This window comes from Hyalella azteca, unplaced genomic scaffold (assembly GCF_000764305.2).
Source record: "Hyalella azteca isolate HAZT.00-mixed unplaced genomic scaffold, Hazt_2.0.2 contig9385, whole genome shotgun sequence".
Lineage (NCBI taxonomy): Eukaryota > Metazoa > Arthropoda > Malacostraca > Amphipoda > Hyalellidae > Hyalella > Hyalella azteca.
The window spans coordinates 28,746-46,347 of NW_025939459.1; the positions used below are offsets into that span (position 1 = coordinate 28,746).

At 34.8% G+C, this 17,602-nt stretch overlaps 1 protein-coding gene across 3 annotated transcripts; it reads left to right on the plus strand.

Annotated features, from left to right (window-relative positions):
* Nucleotides 1-713: 713 nt before the first annotated feature.
* LOC108680806 lies at nucleotides 714-12,154 on the plus strand. Of its 3 annotated transcripts, XM_018169716.2 has the most exons (6): nucleotides 714-991; nucleotides 1,296-1,433; nucleotides 3,415-3,615; nucleotides 7,971-8,171; nucleotides 9,281-9,446; nucleotides 10,059-12,154. In XM_018169716.2, exons 1-6 carry the CDS (start codon nucleotides 914-916, stop codon nucleotides 10,127-10,129), a joined length of 855 nt encoding a protein of 284 aa, XP_018025205.1. In that variant the 5' UTR covers nucleotides 714-913; the 3' UTR covers nucleotides 10,130-12,154. The 3 variants fall into 3 exon arrangements, with proteins under 3 accessions (XP_018025205.1, XP_018025207.1, XP_018025208.1); XM_018169718.2 differs by lacking the exon at nucleotides 3,415-3,615 and having other exon boundaries at nucleotides 722-991; XM_018169719.2 differs by lacking the exon at nucleotides 7,971-8,171 and having other exon boundaries at nucleotides 724-991.
* Nucleotides 12,155-17,602: the final 5,448 nt, after the last annotated feature.

Here is a 17,602-nt window from a genome sequence, read left to right on the forward strand (position 1 = left end):
AGTTGAAAATTTTATGAAGCAACATGTTTGCAAAGTGCAAATTGCAATTTTTTCAATCATACAAAAAGCACATGACATTAGAGCTGCAAGATTTCATACCTAATTATATTATATGATATTAGAGCCTCTATACTTCAGAAAAAAGTAGGACTTTTCCAGCCCTGGAAACACCTGGCACATTCTCACCATCATTAGTTGCATCATCGGCAAATGCAAGCTCTGCTTCTGTAGGCATGTACTCAAAAAAAATTTTCTTCAATCATAATGAAAGTTATACAACTGAAAATGAAATATAAAAAATGCATATAAAAATGCAGGCATGCACCCATTGCACATTTGAGTACAACTGAGTAGTAAATTGCAGTTTAAAAATGTGGTGAATGCAATTACTGTGCTAAGCAAATTTTTATGATTCAAATTTGAGAATACAAGAGTAACTGTCAAATTTTAATGAAGTTCAATTTCATCAAATTATCCTAAATAATTGAATAGGAATTGCTAATTTAATCTTTGAAAAAAAAGATGTGGATATAGGTAACTATCTTGACTTACAAGTAAAACTTTGCCTTTAAGCTCATTTTTTAAATTTTGGTCATATTAGGAGAGTAATGCTGTGTATGGAATGTTGGTCAAGTGATTGAAGATTAACAGAGGCATGATGATGTAGCCACAAAAACTCACCAGGGGCCATGGTGGGTGTTTTTTTGTAGGAGATTTTAGTGACCATGTTTGGAAACTTGCCTGCAAAAGGTTAATCCAGTCACTGAAATGGATTCTTGAAGTATTGAGTCATGAAAATAAATTTTGCCATAATTTTCATTTGAATTTAGTGTCTTGTTCCATTGTTGTTTTGTAACCCTTAAAAATATTACTTAGTGAGCAGAGACTAGCCTGCTGTAGGTAGTGTTGCACAATGAGAAGATCTCAAGATGATTCAGAGTATGGCATCAGGCCAGGAACAAAGTATGCTTCAATGAAAGTAGACTTCTATGTGAGTACATTTCAGTTTTAATCATTACCTAGAGTGCACATCTTTATTGCTTTATTGTGTTAAAAACATATTGAGCATAAAATATTTTTGTTTTGGGCTTGAAAAATTATAGTAGATTCAATGACAAAATTTTAATATATCTTAACCTTCAAGTCATCAAGCAAAGGTGGAATTAACTCTGGAGATAAAGAATTAACAATGAAATATATAGCATTAATTTATATGTTGAAGTTTTCTTTATTTTGATCAAAACAAATTTAATTTTTATTTCACCATTGTTATTAGATATTTACACTTTTTTCAGAGAGTTTCACCTTATCTAGCATGTATGGCCCTGGTCCTCATCATCACTGTTGGAATTTTCACTCTGAACAATTATTATTTGTTCAAGAGTCTTGCTGCTACACAGAATCAGATTCTTGAAGACGTTGCAGCACAGAAGGTCAGTTTTAGGCTCTAAATAAATGTCAAGGTTGATAACACAGCTTTCTTTCCTTAGCATTGTTTTAGATGTTTGAGTTACCTATTTCAATATTATCAAAAATCATTACTCAAACCTGATGTTATGAAAAGGCATTACCCAAAACCAATATTATGAATAGGCATTATCCGAAGCCATTAATTGGAAAACAAAAATTCATTTGCACAATTGCTTATTACTTCATATAGTATATGTTGCAAATAATAAATTATATATTATTCTTTGAAGGGATTAATTTTCACTATCACAGGACTATTGATTTCTTAAAACTCTTGGTAGTATATAATGTTCATATAATATAATAGGTATAAAATTCTCATCAAATTTTTTCTCATTTTCAGTTGAACAAAGATGAATTTCCCTCATGAAGTTCAAAATTGAAATCTGTTGGCAAATTTGTATAGGAAATCTGTATATTGGTATTTTGGTATGCATTTTTATCCTGATATAGATTTAAAACATTATAGGTATTCAAATTGGTGGAAGTTTTTGCAATGAACAGCTATTTCAACAATGAGCAGCTATTATTGAATGAAAAGGGGTGAAATATTGCAGTGAGACTGTTACTCATATCAGGTATTTACATTTTTGTTTTGAGTTCATTTCTTGCAAAGCAATTTTTCATAAAAAGAACAAATAATTATAATGAAAATAATAATAATAATAATAGTAAACAATTTTTATATATTCCATTTACAAAAATAAACAGAAACTAACAAGATTGTATACTATCATGTTTTAGAGTTGCTTACTAGAATGTTGTTACAATGTATTGTTTGTGGACTTCTACATCAATATGCATATATTTGTGAACATTAAAGTACTGTATGTGGACTGGGTTTGTGTGTTACCAAGTAATCATAGAGACTGATTTGAATTTAATCAAATTCTGCAAAAAGATTTTACTTATTCTTTTTTCTGCTTGCACTTGACCATACTTTTCTTGCTGTTGATCAATTTTGGTTTGATAGAGATACTGCCTGTTCAATTTTTTCAATTCTTACAATGAATTTTTCAGGATTCACAGACAAGCTTCTTGATTGAACTAAACAAGCTTACTGCCCAGCAAAAAAAAAATCATCAGCTTAAACTTCTTGAATTGGAAGAAAGAATGAATAAACCACTTACAGGAATAACTTGATATATAGTGAAAGTCTCCTTGCATCACAAACCTTGCAACTGCTTCATTAAATAAAAATTACCTATATATATGAGATAATAGTGCATCATGCTATTGAATGCTTCTTTGTCTGACAACCCAGCCACTTGCCTGACATTTCTTGCATTAATTTTGAGTAAATTTATTTATGTCTCCGTAACTTTTTCATTTGCATCAAATTGGTTTGTGATATAAGGTACCTACTATTACTTAGTTAACCTAACTGCATTAGTACTCTCCTGGTGCTGCAACCTGTACTAGTTGCAGTTTAGTTTACCTAAATGCATTATCGGTAGTACTTTTCTGTTGCTACAACCTGTACTAGTTGCTGTTTAGTTTCTCCAAACAAGCCACTTTGAATATACACGAAACTAATTCTTTCTTGCATTCTTAGTCAGCTTATGAATAATCTATTACTGTTCTGTAGATTGACCAATTGAAATGATAAGTATCTTAACTTGTTAAGTGAGGCAGTATTCCTTCCACAGAACATTATGATTATTTCTTTTTAATTCTTACATTTGATTCAGTTGTGGTTCAGTGCTTTTTTTACCTACTGTTAATTCCAGCAATTGTTTTACATTTAGTTATGGCTTAGTACTTCTATCAATGTTAATTCTAACAATTGTTTCACATTTAGTTTTGTTGAAGCAAAGCATTTTTTTTTTTGCTTAGTTTTCTTTGCTTTTTTGCTTAGTTTTCTTTGCTTAGTTTTCTTTCAACTTTAATTTCATGTGTAAAAGATTATAATTTTCAAATTTCAGGTATATTTTTAAATTTCAGGCAGCACAAACAAATATCTTGATAGAGCTGAACAAATTGATGGCTGAGCAGCAAGAGACTCATCAGTCTAGCCTTCTTGACCTGGAAGGAGAAATGAAAAAGTTTTTGGCTGAAAAACTAAACAAGCTTACTGCCGATCAAGAGGAAATTCGTCAGCTTAAACTTCTTGAATTGGAAGAAAGAATGAATAAATCACAATTTGTAATAACTTAATATATAACAAATGTCTTCACACCTTGCATCACTAACTTGGTCCTTGCAACTGCTTCATTAAATAAAAATTATGTATGGTATTATAAAAGATAATAGTGCATCATGCTATTGAATGCTTCTTTGTCTGACAACTCAGCCGCTTGCCTGACATATCTCACATTAATTTTCAGTAAATTTATTTATGTTTCCATAAATTTTTCTGTTGCATCAAATCGGTTAGTGATATGAGGTATTATTTAGTTAACCTAATTGCATTAGTATACTCCTGGTGCTGCGACCTGTACTAGTTGCAGTTTAGTTTACCTAACTGCATTAGTACTCTCCTGGTGCTGCAACCAGTAGGTATACTAGTAGCAGTTTAGTGTACCAACTGTATTACAGTGGCGGAAATGGCTAAATGATCACCCGGTTTTTTCTGAATAGTTTTTCTTGCATAAAAAAATAGTGGATTCTAATTATATGAGGTTAAACTACGTTTAAAAATGGCTCCAAGGCTATACAAAAAAAAATGATTCTTTCAAAATATATGTAAAGAAATTATGACAGAAAAACCTCGTTGGAAATGGTTATAAGACCAAGATAGGTTTTTCTGTTTTGGGGTCCCATACATTCATTTTAATAGGCTATCTTCCCTCCTTTCAGCCTAATTACCTCAATGCATCTTCACCCTCCATGCAATGTACTAAATAATCCAAAGTCTTTTGAAGAATTTTATCCCAGGAACTAAGGATAGCCATGCTCAGGTCATTCACAGATTGGAACTGGCACTCATTTTGATAAACATCCCTCGCCATGATGCCCCATAGATTTTCAATGGGATTGAGGTCATTGCTAAGCGCTGCCCAAGCCAACAGGATAATATTCTGCTCTTCTAACCATTTGTTTGCTGACTTTGAAGTATGAATCAAAGCATTGTCTTGCTGGAAAACCTATTATCCCTCATGTTTCTCATTGGCAAAAGGGAGAAGATGGTGAGATAGCATGTGCTTGTATGCCTTGGAATCTTGTCTCACTTGTAAAATAGCTGGAGTTGATTTTCCCTCTTGGCTGAATCCCCCCCAAACCATGACCGAACCAACACCTGATTGCCGCTTGGAAAAGAGTTCAGGCTCATGGTCCAGGTGGTGCTGTTGCCGGCGCTATGGAATGCTTATGTCGGGTTCTTTAGTCTCTGGCAACAATTTAGGTGAATGAAAGTTTTCTTCTTGCTATGGATGTATTGTTAAAAACCAAAAACCCTTAGTATTGATAAAACAATCAAGCTGCAAGCACTAAGTTTAACTTAGTTTGAATATAATTGATAATATGAGTGCACAAGAGTAACGCGAAAGAGAACACACAAGAGATTAAAGTGAACCAAGGTAAACGGCAAAATTTAAACTGTGGTAATAACAGCAACTTATTGGGAGAACACATACGTAAATTGAAAACAGTTTGGTATTCTCATAATAAAATAGCAAGCATTGAAATTAGAAGATTGAAATAGCAAAGCAACTGAAGCAAAATGCAATTAACATTCTTTAGATTAAAAGCAAGCATTGCCAGAAGTGGATAAATGTATGTGCAAAGTATAAAGATAAGCATGAATAAAGTAAATCAATTATTAAGCTGACTGAACACTAACATACCTGGTTTTAAAAGCTTTATACAATATGGATTCTAACAAGCACTCACCAAGGCAATTGCAGTTGTCAGAGCATTGGATATCAATCTGCCTGCTTCTATTAGAACTTTACAATGTCACTGATCAAGCACATGCATGAATAATATAATTATTGGAATTTTCCCCCGTGCCTGAAAAAATAAAGAGAAATATTTGGTATTGAATTAGAACATATGCATTGAGTGAACAAATGAATAACAGATTTGGTTTGCGATGAAAAATACTGAAATAACCACCCGGCTACAGTGCCAATAGTATTACCATCCATTTGGATTCTGGACCATCAAGATTGACTTTTTTCATCTCTGAAGATAATCAAAGCACATTTTTTTAGATAGTTTCAGTATGTTGATCACATGCTTTTGTTTAAGCATAGGGGCATTTTTCCGCTTCATGCACTTTAATTTCTTTGAGTCATGCAAAATCTGACAGATGCGTCGTGCTGTCACATAAACTCCAGTGGCCAATTTTATAGAAGTATAGGTAGCGCCAGCTTTAGAAGCCTCTGAAAACAGTTGCCTAAGATCTCTGTCAGTTAAGGGGACTGCCCTAGCATACGAAAACTTCTACAGTTATTATCCGATTGTCATGAAACTTCACATACATACGTAAAATGTAAAAAAAAAAACATTTTGCTCCTATGAATTTTTCGAAAAAATTGATAGAAAACGTGAAATTCATAGAAAACGGCTAAAAAGGGGTACTTTAGAAAATCTATCTCCTCCCACAAATATCATCCTACAACATCGAGACACGTATCAATCGATTCGTAAAGACCATATCTATTGACTCTAACATCAATTTTTTCATTTTCCATCTAGTTTTTTTTTTATTGCATTTTTTCTATTTTTCCCATTTTTTCTCATTTTTCACCCCTCCCCCCCTTCTCCCCCATATAAAAAACGAACCAGACCGAAATTCAAAAAAGTGATGTTAGAGTTGATAGGCCTGGTCTTTACAAATCGAATGGTATATGTCTCATTGCTGTAGCTTGAAAACTGTAGGAGGAGATAGATTTGACGTGAGAGCAGTATGAGGTTTTCAGTACGGCCAAAAGACTGCCCGCGCGGCACTTAAATAGACATAAAAGAGTCGCAACGCAGCCAAGATACCGTAACTTAGCCTTAAACCATTAAAGAAGGAATGGAGCAACTGGCTGCACACCTTTCACGTCGCTGTCATGATGGGCACTGAGAGGTTTGGCTTCAGCTTGCAGTTTTAGTAGTCACGCCCCGTAATTAGTGCCTTAGGAATTACTTAAGGCCGCCCCCCCCCGTTCTATGGGGCGTGGTGCAGTAGAAAATGGAGGTACAAAGATGGGTGTACCACCAATCGATGCGTAAGAAAGTGCTCTTTCAAACAAGACTATGCCCACATTAGTGCCATGATTGGCTGCTTTTGTGGAGTGACCAGTGCGTCATTTATCCTCGTAGAGTTTTGTTAAGGGACCTAAAACCCGCCTCCCTTTGAGGAGCTGTCACAAAGTCATTTTTCGACATACAGGGACGATACTTATACCGTTCGATGCGCAAGAAAACAACCTTTAAGATGAGATAAGAAACAGAAAAACTCAAAATTTTCAAATTTTAGCTAGGGCGGTCCCCTTAATTTTGGGGTTGGTTCAATGTGCAGTTTTTATTGTAGCTGTCCGAATTAGCAAAAAAATTATTATACAATGGTTTTTGAGCATTTCATTTATTTACGATGTCCTGTTGGCTTCTACTGTATTTCCCAAAGTCAAAATCTGCGCCCTCTTGGCCTCTGTGAGTCTTGTCCCCTTTGGCATCTTTTTGACTTAAGAAAAAAAAATAAAAATGAAGATACTGAACTACTCCAGAAGTACCATAAATGGCAAAAATCAGGATATTCTTCATTTTGCTATACTTTTTAACGTGAAATTTTTACAGAAAGATACTAAAATGAAGAAAAATCCATCATGGTCTTATAACCATTTCCACCTAGGTTTTTCTAATTTTCATAATTCTCATATAGGTATTTTGAAAAAAAAATTTTCCCTAGGTATCGAGTTGAAACCGTTTTTAAATGTAGTTTAACCTTGTATAATCAGAATCCAGTATTTTTTATGCAAGAAAAAATATTAAGAAAAAACCTTGTGGTTGTATAGCCATTTCCGCCACTGTAGTACTCTCCTGGTGCTGCGACCTGGACTAGTGCAGTTTAGTTAACCTAACTGCATTAGTACTCTCCTGGTGCTGCAACCAGTAGGTACTAGTAGCAGCTTAGTTTCTCCAAACAAGCCACTGTGAACTTACATGAAACTAATTCTTTCTTGCAATCTTAGTTGGCTTATGAATATTCAATTCTTCTTTTTTTCGACCAGTTGAAATGATAAATAACTTAATGTGCCAAGTGAGGCGAAATTCCATCCACATAACATTATGATTATTTCTTTTTAATCTCATCATTTGATTCAGTTATTGTTCAGTGATTTTATTACTGTTGATTCTAACAATTTTTCACATATACCTAGTTATGTTTTAGTACTTTTAGTAATGGTAATTCTGATAGTTGTTTCACATTTAATTTTGTTGAAGTGAAGCAGTTTTTTTGCTTTGTTTTCTTTACTTAATTTTCTTTGCTTAATTTTCTTTGCTTAGTTTTCTTTCAACTTTAATTTCATGTAAAAAGATTATACTTAGAGAATATTTTTAAATTTCAGGCAGCACAAACGAATATCTTGATAGAGCTGAACAAATTGATGGCTGAGCAGCAAGAGACTCATCAGTCTAGCCTTCTTGACCTGGAAGGAGAAATGAAAAAGTTTTTGGCTGAAAAACTAAACAAGCTTACTGCCGATCAAGAGGAAATTCATAAGCTTAAACTTCTTGAATTGGAAGAAAGAATGAATAAATCACAATCTGTAATAACTTAATATATAACAAAAGTCTTCATAGCAATACCTTGCATCACAAACTTTGTCCTTGCAACTGCTTCATTAAATAAAAATTATGTACTATAAAAGATAATAGTGCATCATGCTATTGAATGCTTCTTTGTCTGACAACTCAGCCGCTTGCCTGACATATCTCACATTCATTTTCAGTAAATTTATTTATGTTTCCATAAATTTTTCAGTTGCATCAAACTGGCTTGTGATACAGGGTGAACCAGAATTAACTGACCCTTTTAATTTGTTAATAAATAAAAAACTAAGAACGTTGTGAAGTTGAAACTTGTTTTATTTAAAAGAATAACATTTTTATGGTAATATTGTATCCTAGTTTTTAGGATACAATAACTAACTAGGATACAATATTACATACAATATTTTAACTAATACATATTATGAATACCTACATAATAAATATTTTAACTAATACAATAATAAAATATTGTAATAGGATACAATGTTTTAACTAGGATACAATATTACCATAAAAATGTTCTTCTTTTAAATAAAACAAGTTTCAACTTCATAACGTTCTTAGTTTTTTATTTATAAACAAATTAAAAGGGTCAGTTAATTCTGGTTCACCCTGTATAAGGTATTATTTAGTTAACTTAACTGCATTAGTACTCTCCTGGTGCTGCGACCAGTACCTACTAGTTGCAGTTTACTTTAACCTAACTGCATTAGTACTTATCTGTTGCTACAACCTGTACTAGTTGCTGTTTAGTTTCTCCTAACAAACCATTTTGAACTTGCACGCTAATTCTTTCATGCACTCTTAAGTCAGCTTATGAAAATTCAATTACTCTTCACTGTAGTTTGACCAGATGAAATGATAAATAAATTATCTTGCCAAGTGAGGCACTATTCCATCTACAGAACATTATGATTATTTCTTTTTAATTTCATCATTTGCTTCAGTTATGGTTCGGTGCTTTTATTACCTCCTGTTAATTCTAGCAATTGTTTCACATTTAATTTTATTGAAGGGAAGCAGTTTTTTTTTTTTTGCATAATTTTCCTTCAACTTTAATATCGTGTGAAAGAGATTATATTTAGAGAATATTTTTAAATTTCAGGCAGCACAAACGAATTTCTTGATAGAGCTGAACAAACTGATGGCTGAGCAGCAGGAGACTCAGCAGTTCAGCCTTCTTGATCTGGAAGAAAAAATGAAAAAGTCTTTGGCTGAGAAAGGATACGATACCGCGCATTTCAGCAGCTCTACATCTCTGCAGTGTAATGGTATGTTCGGCTCTTACTGAATTTATGTTTAAAAGGAATTCATATTTAACTAAATTGAATTAATATTTATCAAAAATGAATTTATATTATTAAAAATGAATTATGAAAAAATGAATTTATATTTAACTGAAAGGAATTAATATTTATCTAAAATGAATTTAAATTCAACGAAAAGGAATTTATATTTAACTAAAAGTAATTAATATTCAACTTGAAGAAATTTATATTTAATTAAAAGGAATTTATATATAACTAAAATGAATTTATATATATCTAAAATGAATTTATATTTAACTAAAAAGAATTTATATTTAACTAAAATTAATTTATATTTAACTAAAATTAATTTATATTTAACTAAAAGGAATTTACGTGGTTGCTTATTTAGTGATTCCTTGTTAAAAAAAAACTTTGAACAAGGATTTCTCTAAACACTGCAATGTTTCTAAGTTTTTAGCCATAAATACTTTTCTTGTACTCATGAACAATTCTGATCACCGGTTAAATAGGTCTAGTGTTTCTGATAGTTTTGCCTAAATTCTTAAAAAAATTTGTGTTGATGTATTGATGAAACTATAAATTATGTAGTAATTCGTTATAATATTGTTGCAGGATTGTACTTGGCTGTTTTGGCAGGCAGTTGGATTTGTTACAGCCTCGTGCAAAAATTCTCCATTCCATAAGAGGTATTATCTTGGAGACGGAGGTGATTATCCTAGTAAGATGAGGTGATTATCCTACTGTGGGGAGGTGATTATCTTCTGCTCAAAAAAAGCACCTTGAGCTTTGATGCTATTGATGCTCCATTCTATGGTTATTTACTATTAAATTTATTATTAATTAAATGATAAATAATTAGTTGATCTCATTTGAGTGATACTAGATTCCAATCGACCTGATTCAACACAATCTTTTTTATGTCGATTCCTGAATAATGAACAATTAGAATGAGAATGATGTATACTATGTTGTTGATGTAGAGCAAAACTGTCATGATGTAAATATTTCGTTTTAAGTTCTATCATAGTATCTACAATAGTGCATTTCAGCACTTATTGTACAGTAATGCTTTGTAGCAAGTAAGCATGGAGCCTCACTAATGGTCAAGTCGTCAAATTAAATCGTTATGGAAAAACTAAAATGTAACATGGCGAACTCTGGGATCCGCCGTACTTTGGGATACATTTTCTCCACTCGTAATTTTCGATTAAGATTGAAAGATATGTTTTATTCACTTATGGCGTTCCATCAAATGTTTAGTATATGTACATTTTTAAGGCTTGTAGCATTCGATTAAACGTATAAAAGTGATTGTTTCCGCACTCGTCTTGTTTGATCGAAAGTTTAAGTCATAGTTTTATCCAACAAACGTTGGCGCACTGTACTGTTGGTGCACCTGTAGCGTTCTATCAAACGTGTACGTCGTTCACAGGAATGTAGATCGGAGACACCGTGTCATGGGCTGTGATCATAATTCAACTTATGTAAATTTTTGATGTCCTTAGTTAAGCAGTTCCTTCAAGTCGCGTTTAACTATACGAGCTGAGGAAGTCTTCTAGGCTTGCAGAGCTTGAGCCCGTCTTGCTTGTTCACTAACAAAAATATGTCTGAATAGCGATATACTCATTGTTCAGTGTGTGTCATCCTGACTTGGTTTCGCCGGCTCTGGCCGTGTTAGTGATACATCCGGTCTCAGCCCGTGCTGTGGGTAAGAAAGTATGTCGCTATTTGGACAATATGGCCCCTGATATTTTTGTGGGTAGTATGCCATAACATTTGCAGTGAAGTTATCCATTAAGACTGATATATACTATTGTTGTGAAGTGGTTAGTCTGAAACCATATATTTGAAGCTGTTTAGCTTGGTTTCATCATTTACATATATTGTCTTACATCGATTTTTTAGATGATTGATATTTATATTATAGCCGTCTGTGTTCATTTATTGTCTGTAGTTGAAACAAATGTCGATTTGTCAAGCTTCATTCAATTTTTAATTTAAGCACAAATAATTTATTTTCAATAACTTACGTGTTGGGCCTTAAATACTTAAGAATAACTAAGCAAGTCTCTGATGTATACAAACTAAATTAAAATTCTACTGATGGAGGGATCATGTCGCGTAGCAGTCAATTATTTCATATTTTTAGCTTTCATTTGCTTAGAAGAATCTTCAAAATAATACGCCCTCGTCTTCTTGATTGAGCCCTAATAATAAAATTCCGTCGCTAGGCCTTGATATATTGGATGTTCAATTTTAAGTATCAATTCATACGAAGTCCTGAGAAATATCGCTCGAGCTCTCAAGTTATTTTTATAATATTTTAGTTAGTTGAGGAATAGGTCATTTTAACCTGAAGTTCGAAGTAATTTATGTTGAATATTCACTACGTACTTGAATTATTCAAATTGATATTAACATTTGTGATTCCTTTATTTTGTTTAAACTGTAAATAATGTAGAGCCTACGGCTCAATTCCTGAAGTAGATTAAGGCATTCGTTTTTCTATGATCGTACAGACTTAACTGAAGTGACATCTTCCGACGCCACTACTAAGTGAAATATTTCTAGAGAAATAATATCTCATCAGTGATGTCGGCGCTGTCGCCGATTCTTGTTCTTTTCGTGACCTGTTCTAAACAGGTGACTTATTCATCTAAAAATAGGCCCGTTGGCCGGATCTTTTCAAAATTGACGATACCCAAGTATTAACGTTTTCATTATTTCCTTACAAATTTCCATTTAATGGGCGTAATTTCTGTTGAATGACGTCTTATTTAATGCATTTTTCAAAGGATTTTTGGGTCCAGCTGGTAAGCCATCTGATAGAATACCATCGACTGGGTGAAAGTTTTTGTCCATATGTTTCAACATTTCGGGCTCATAGAATATGTTCATTACTAATGCTCAGCTGACGTTATAATGGAAGATATTTTATCTTTTTAACTTCGATGGATTTATTCACACCTGAAACACAAGGAAAGTGGTAGACAAAAGCTGTGCCAGCGTTTCAATATATATTTGACTCCTAACTGGATTGGTACATATGACTAACAATAAATAAGGGATCATCATTTGAAGCAATTACTTAGTTGCTCGGAGCTCCAGCGTAAGGGAGCAGCTACGCGTGCCACAGATGCCTGCTATTCACTACACTAACGCCATCCAGCTGCCTTAGTTAAATACAAGTGCAGTGCCAATATTGGACGCGTGGCACTGCGAATATAACAATAGTTTTCTGGTGTAAGCAAGTTCAAGTGAAAACGAGTAATATTTTAATATGACGAGTTATATAGGGACGAATCAATCTTCAGTCGCGACTACCCAAAAGCCGTACCAAAGTCCAATAGAATGCAATGCTGCCAGTGATTCTGCTAGGTAAAATACGCAAATTTTATACTTCACGTTACAAATATCTTCTCTTGCGTGTCCTAAAGAATTATGATTAAATTTGCGCTCCAGCAAATAAGCCATGAACGTAGACTTGGTATTCAACAAGTCAGGGTAAAAAGTGACAGCTAATACGGTGTCATAGTATACGATGCGGCGGTACCAAACCTTAAGGGATTTCTCTAGATTACGGCAAAGAAGCGCGTAAGACAAACTGGCGCTTACACTAGTTCGACGAAGTCTACATGCGAGATTGCCTCCTTAACTATAGCAGCAGCTATTCAAACCTAAACGGCCAGAAGTAGTTGTAAATATGCTTCTGAAATTGCCCATAGCTGGGGTGGCTTCAGGAATTAGCGACAATAGATCGGAGAAATATTTCCTGATTGTTTGATCTTTTCTCATAACGTGACCATAAAGAAGTCATAGAAATAAGCCCTTCAATATCAATCACCCGGTTGTAAATCTCCGACATTAATCACCAAATAATGTCAGCTAACAGGTCCACATAGATACATTATCCTCAACAAATCATGAGACAACTGACAAGACATAATTTGGAATATTCAGAAATCGTTCTAAAAACAATTCAGCAACATAAGGTTAGTACATGCACATGAGTTTCAGCCTCATGGCTGGATTTTCATGGATAATCTTAAGAGAAAATTATACGAGATCATTTTCACGTTTGTGGAGCAACGAAATCTCATTAAATAACCACTCCATAATCAATTTTCATTACTGAATTATAGTTGAAAAAGCATCCGATTATAAGCAAATTGAATGACGTGGCAAACGGTCATGTCCGAAGCTGACTTGAGTGAGGCGGCGCTCCAGCATGGCTTAGGACTGCCACGTCCTCCAGCATGGCCTAGGACTGCCACGTCCTCCAGCATGGCTTAGGACTGCCACGTCCTCCAGCATGGCTTAGGACTGCCACGTCCACAACACTGGCCAAGCAAACCAAGAGCCCGTACAGCCATAAAGGCAGGCAGTACGGGTGCAGTCAGTTGTATAAATCCTATAAACTGCTTCAAAAAATGGATAGCTTAATTGTCTAGGTTTTCTCAATGCCTTAAAATATTCTACTTAATTTAGTTGAACAAATAAATAATGGCAGCCATTTCGTCAACATGGTCAGTATTAATTGAACCATCAACAAGTTTTCCATTAACAAATATCTTCAATAATTAACAATAATATATCTATCGTACACTATTAGAGCAACAATTAAACTATAATCATTGGTCAATCATTGTGTCTGCAGTTTGAAGATCTTCAAGAAAGACTGTCATACATCCGTTCGAACTATCGTCAGGCAAGGAGTCCGTATAATTGGAGACTGCATAAATTAGTAGTTTAGTTTAGTTTAGTGGCCAAATGTTTACTAGCGCTTCAGCTATTTAGCTATCTCGCACCGAAAGTCAAGATGAACATCACCAAGCGAGCTCAGCGGTGGGGCGCTCAGGAACAATCCCCCTAGGAGCGCGAAATCCCATAGGACTTCTGACGCGCACAGACACCCGTCAGAAGTCCCCCCTGAGGGGACATAAATTAGTAGATCTTTATGAAGAAATAAGTAAATTATATGATAAATTCGTTAATAGCGAGAAGACCACAACCTTTCATGCTCCAAGATACCTACACGGTACGTAGAAACATTGGACGAAAGGCTGGCAAACAGTTGGAACTTTGCCTGATATTAACGTGGTACCCAAACTGAAGAAAGCAATGCTAATATAAGATACACGTGACCACTTCACAGTAGATTTTTCAGCCTGGGATATTACGACTACGGGCACACATTCATATTGATTTCGTGGAAAAGGCTTTGAAACAAATCAAGGCCAATTAATACACTATCGAAAAGGACGATAAACTGCATTCCAAGAAGTAGGCAATACACTTTAGAACTTGAAGTATATCTAACGATGCTATTGTGCAGTTATCGTTCTCATGTTAATAAAACCCCGATCTGAAGATAATAAAAAGGATTCTTACACGCCGTATAGACGGACACAAACCAGGTTGAAAATAACTCGAAGCTATTCTGTTCATGTCTTCAACCTGAATCTAACTCTGGAACAGCCTATTTTAAGGTAAACGGAACAATCCCTTTAGCGAAATTCCACAGAAGTAGGACTTTTAACGAGCACAAACAAACGTCAGAAGTCCCCCCAGAGGTCTAAACGAAAACCGGCCACTTAAACAAGAGGATGGCTGGCCCAAATATTGAGTAGTAGTAGTAGTAGTATAATGGTTTGCTAGCGCTTCAGCTATCAAGCTATTTCGCACCGAAGGTCAAATATAACATCGCCAAAGAGGCGGAAGGTCTCAATTATTCAAAATCTCAAGTTAATCATCACCCACAAGGGGCGGAAGGTCTCAATTGTCCAGCCCGCTGAAGCTGGCTCGAAGGAAGCAGCGTTAGCATCTCACAAAGAGACGAAGTGACAAGGAGGGACAGGTGAAAAGCAACAGAAACGAAGACACTCGAACAAGAGGTCGCTTACACGGGACGTCGGCCGCCCGCACGAGAGAGACAGAGAAGGGAAATGTAAGGAATCCTACCTACATAATAACTTAACCCCACAACTGAGATCTGCAGTCAGACACCGCGAGCTCAGCGGTGGGGCGCTCAGGAACAATCCCCCTAGGAGCGCGAGATCCCATAGGACTTCTGACGAGCACAGACACACGTCAGAAGTCCCCCCAGAGGTCTAAACGAAAACCGGCCACTTAAACAAGAGGATGGCTGGCCCAAATATTGAGGTTATGACTAAGGCAAATATTGTACTTGTCGCAAAATATCAGACACATAACCTCAGTTGACAGAAACAGTTGGCGGGACGGAAGACAACAAACTGATAAGACAAGGGAAGCAAGTATTGCGGCTTGGCAGTTATAAACAAACCTATGAATTGCACAGCTGTAAGCTCCGTAAATATATTATAGAAGCGTTCAATTAGCACTATTGTGTTCTTTTTTCGGTGCAGATTTCTGTGCTCAAGCAGCAAATGACCTGAGAGGTACATCTTCGTATGCCCATCGACGGCATAGCTGGCACGGACACTAAGTGCTTCTAAGCTCATTATTGGTTCATTGCTTAAAATATCATTGATAACGCGTTCGAAATTATCAAATGACATTAGCTAGATAAATTCTTTACCTTCGAGAATTTAACCCTGATTAACAAGTAAGCGAATGAGCTCGAGATAATCGCATTAAAACAAGCTATTGGTCCACGATGAATGGAAACCATCTAGGCACAAGCAGTAACTAAATTAATCAACGAGCGACACAGACGTTAATACACCGCATTACTGGCTATGACATGTATATCATTGCACGTATTTGATCTTATTGGTTAACTAACGGAGGGACTGTCGCGTTAAGTAAACATCCATCGTCATGACGCATGGATATACTTGCATTATTTCAGCACGATAGTGTGAGCTAATTAATGTATAAATTATATTCATTACATTAGAAGAAATGGTAATCGAATATACATCCATAAAAGTCCAGCGTTTCATCAGCCTCACGCAAACAAGGTAATTAACTTAGACACAATAAATAGATCAGTAAAATACGCTTAACGTTATGCAACCAAGTCGCTCATACCCTAAAGTAACCAGCCTCCTACATCGGTTCTACATCAAGCGTTAGTTACTGCCAAATAACTTGACCCATGTTTCAGTTCACTACCCTCGACCTGGCAATAATTCAAACTCTGGTGTATGTGAAAAACATAAACATTTGGCCAACAAATAACGGAGAAAGTCGGCTTAGTGAGTCGTTGCAACACTGAAACTCATGAAACAACAATGATCATAGATCGCAACAACTTAAAAAACGATAAATATTTTAGATATTACAATTTTTAACAGATCTCGAGGTGACCTCAGATCTTCGTAATTGTTTCAATAGAAAAAATATGTGCCGCGCAAATATCGAGCTCAGGTGATAACAAAAAGTGAGATTGAAAACAATGCTAAATATTTCTCCTAAATCGTGTCATAAAAAGATACAATGTCATAAATTAAATTCTTCTAAGATTATAAGGAACATTAAAATAATCTCAGGCGTATTGGTCCAGCAGTTCACGTTGATATATATAAAGCAGAGCTCATATATGTTCGTCTGCAGTGTCAATAACCTAACAAATTCGCAAGTTTCTGTCTGATTTAAATCCCTGTGTAAAGCATGCAAATCAATTAATTTCATTACCTAATAAAAATAGCACTATATTAAAAGCTAAATAGGATCAACTACAAAATTATATAATGTATTAGAAATTATAAATGATATATTTCCAAGCAAAAAGTATGGCACGCAATAAATAACATTTTTCTTAGGCCGTGTTACCATACGGTGGCCAGAAGAAGCGCGAACAAACAAGCTTTCGTGATAAGAAAATTACTATAGATTGATGAAGACAAATGACGGACACGACGTTCAACGATAGAAATTTTCTTATATATATTTCCTGGATATATTTTCGAGTGTCTTGCACACATGACGAGTACAGGGAAACCATCGCAGTTCATGTACAGCATGATCATCAAATTTGTCTTTAGAAATATTTTGTAACAGATAACATTGCCTGCGGAATACATTGCTTCATCATACGAACATGTGAATAAAACTCATTATTTATGTAAAAAACACAAAACACGATGAATGCTTAAACACGATCATTAGTCTTTGGTGCATATTTGTCAACTAATTCTATAGATTACAATAAAAGCATATACAATAAATCT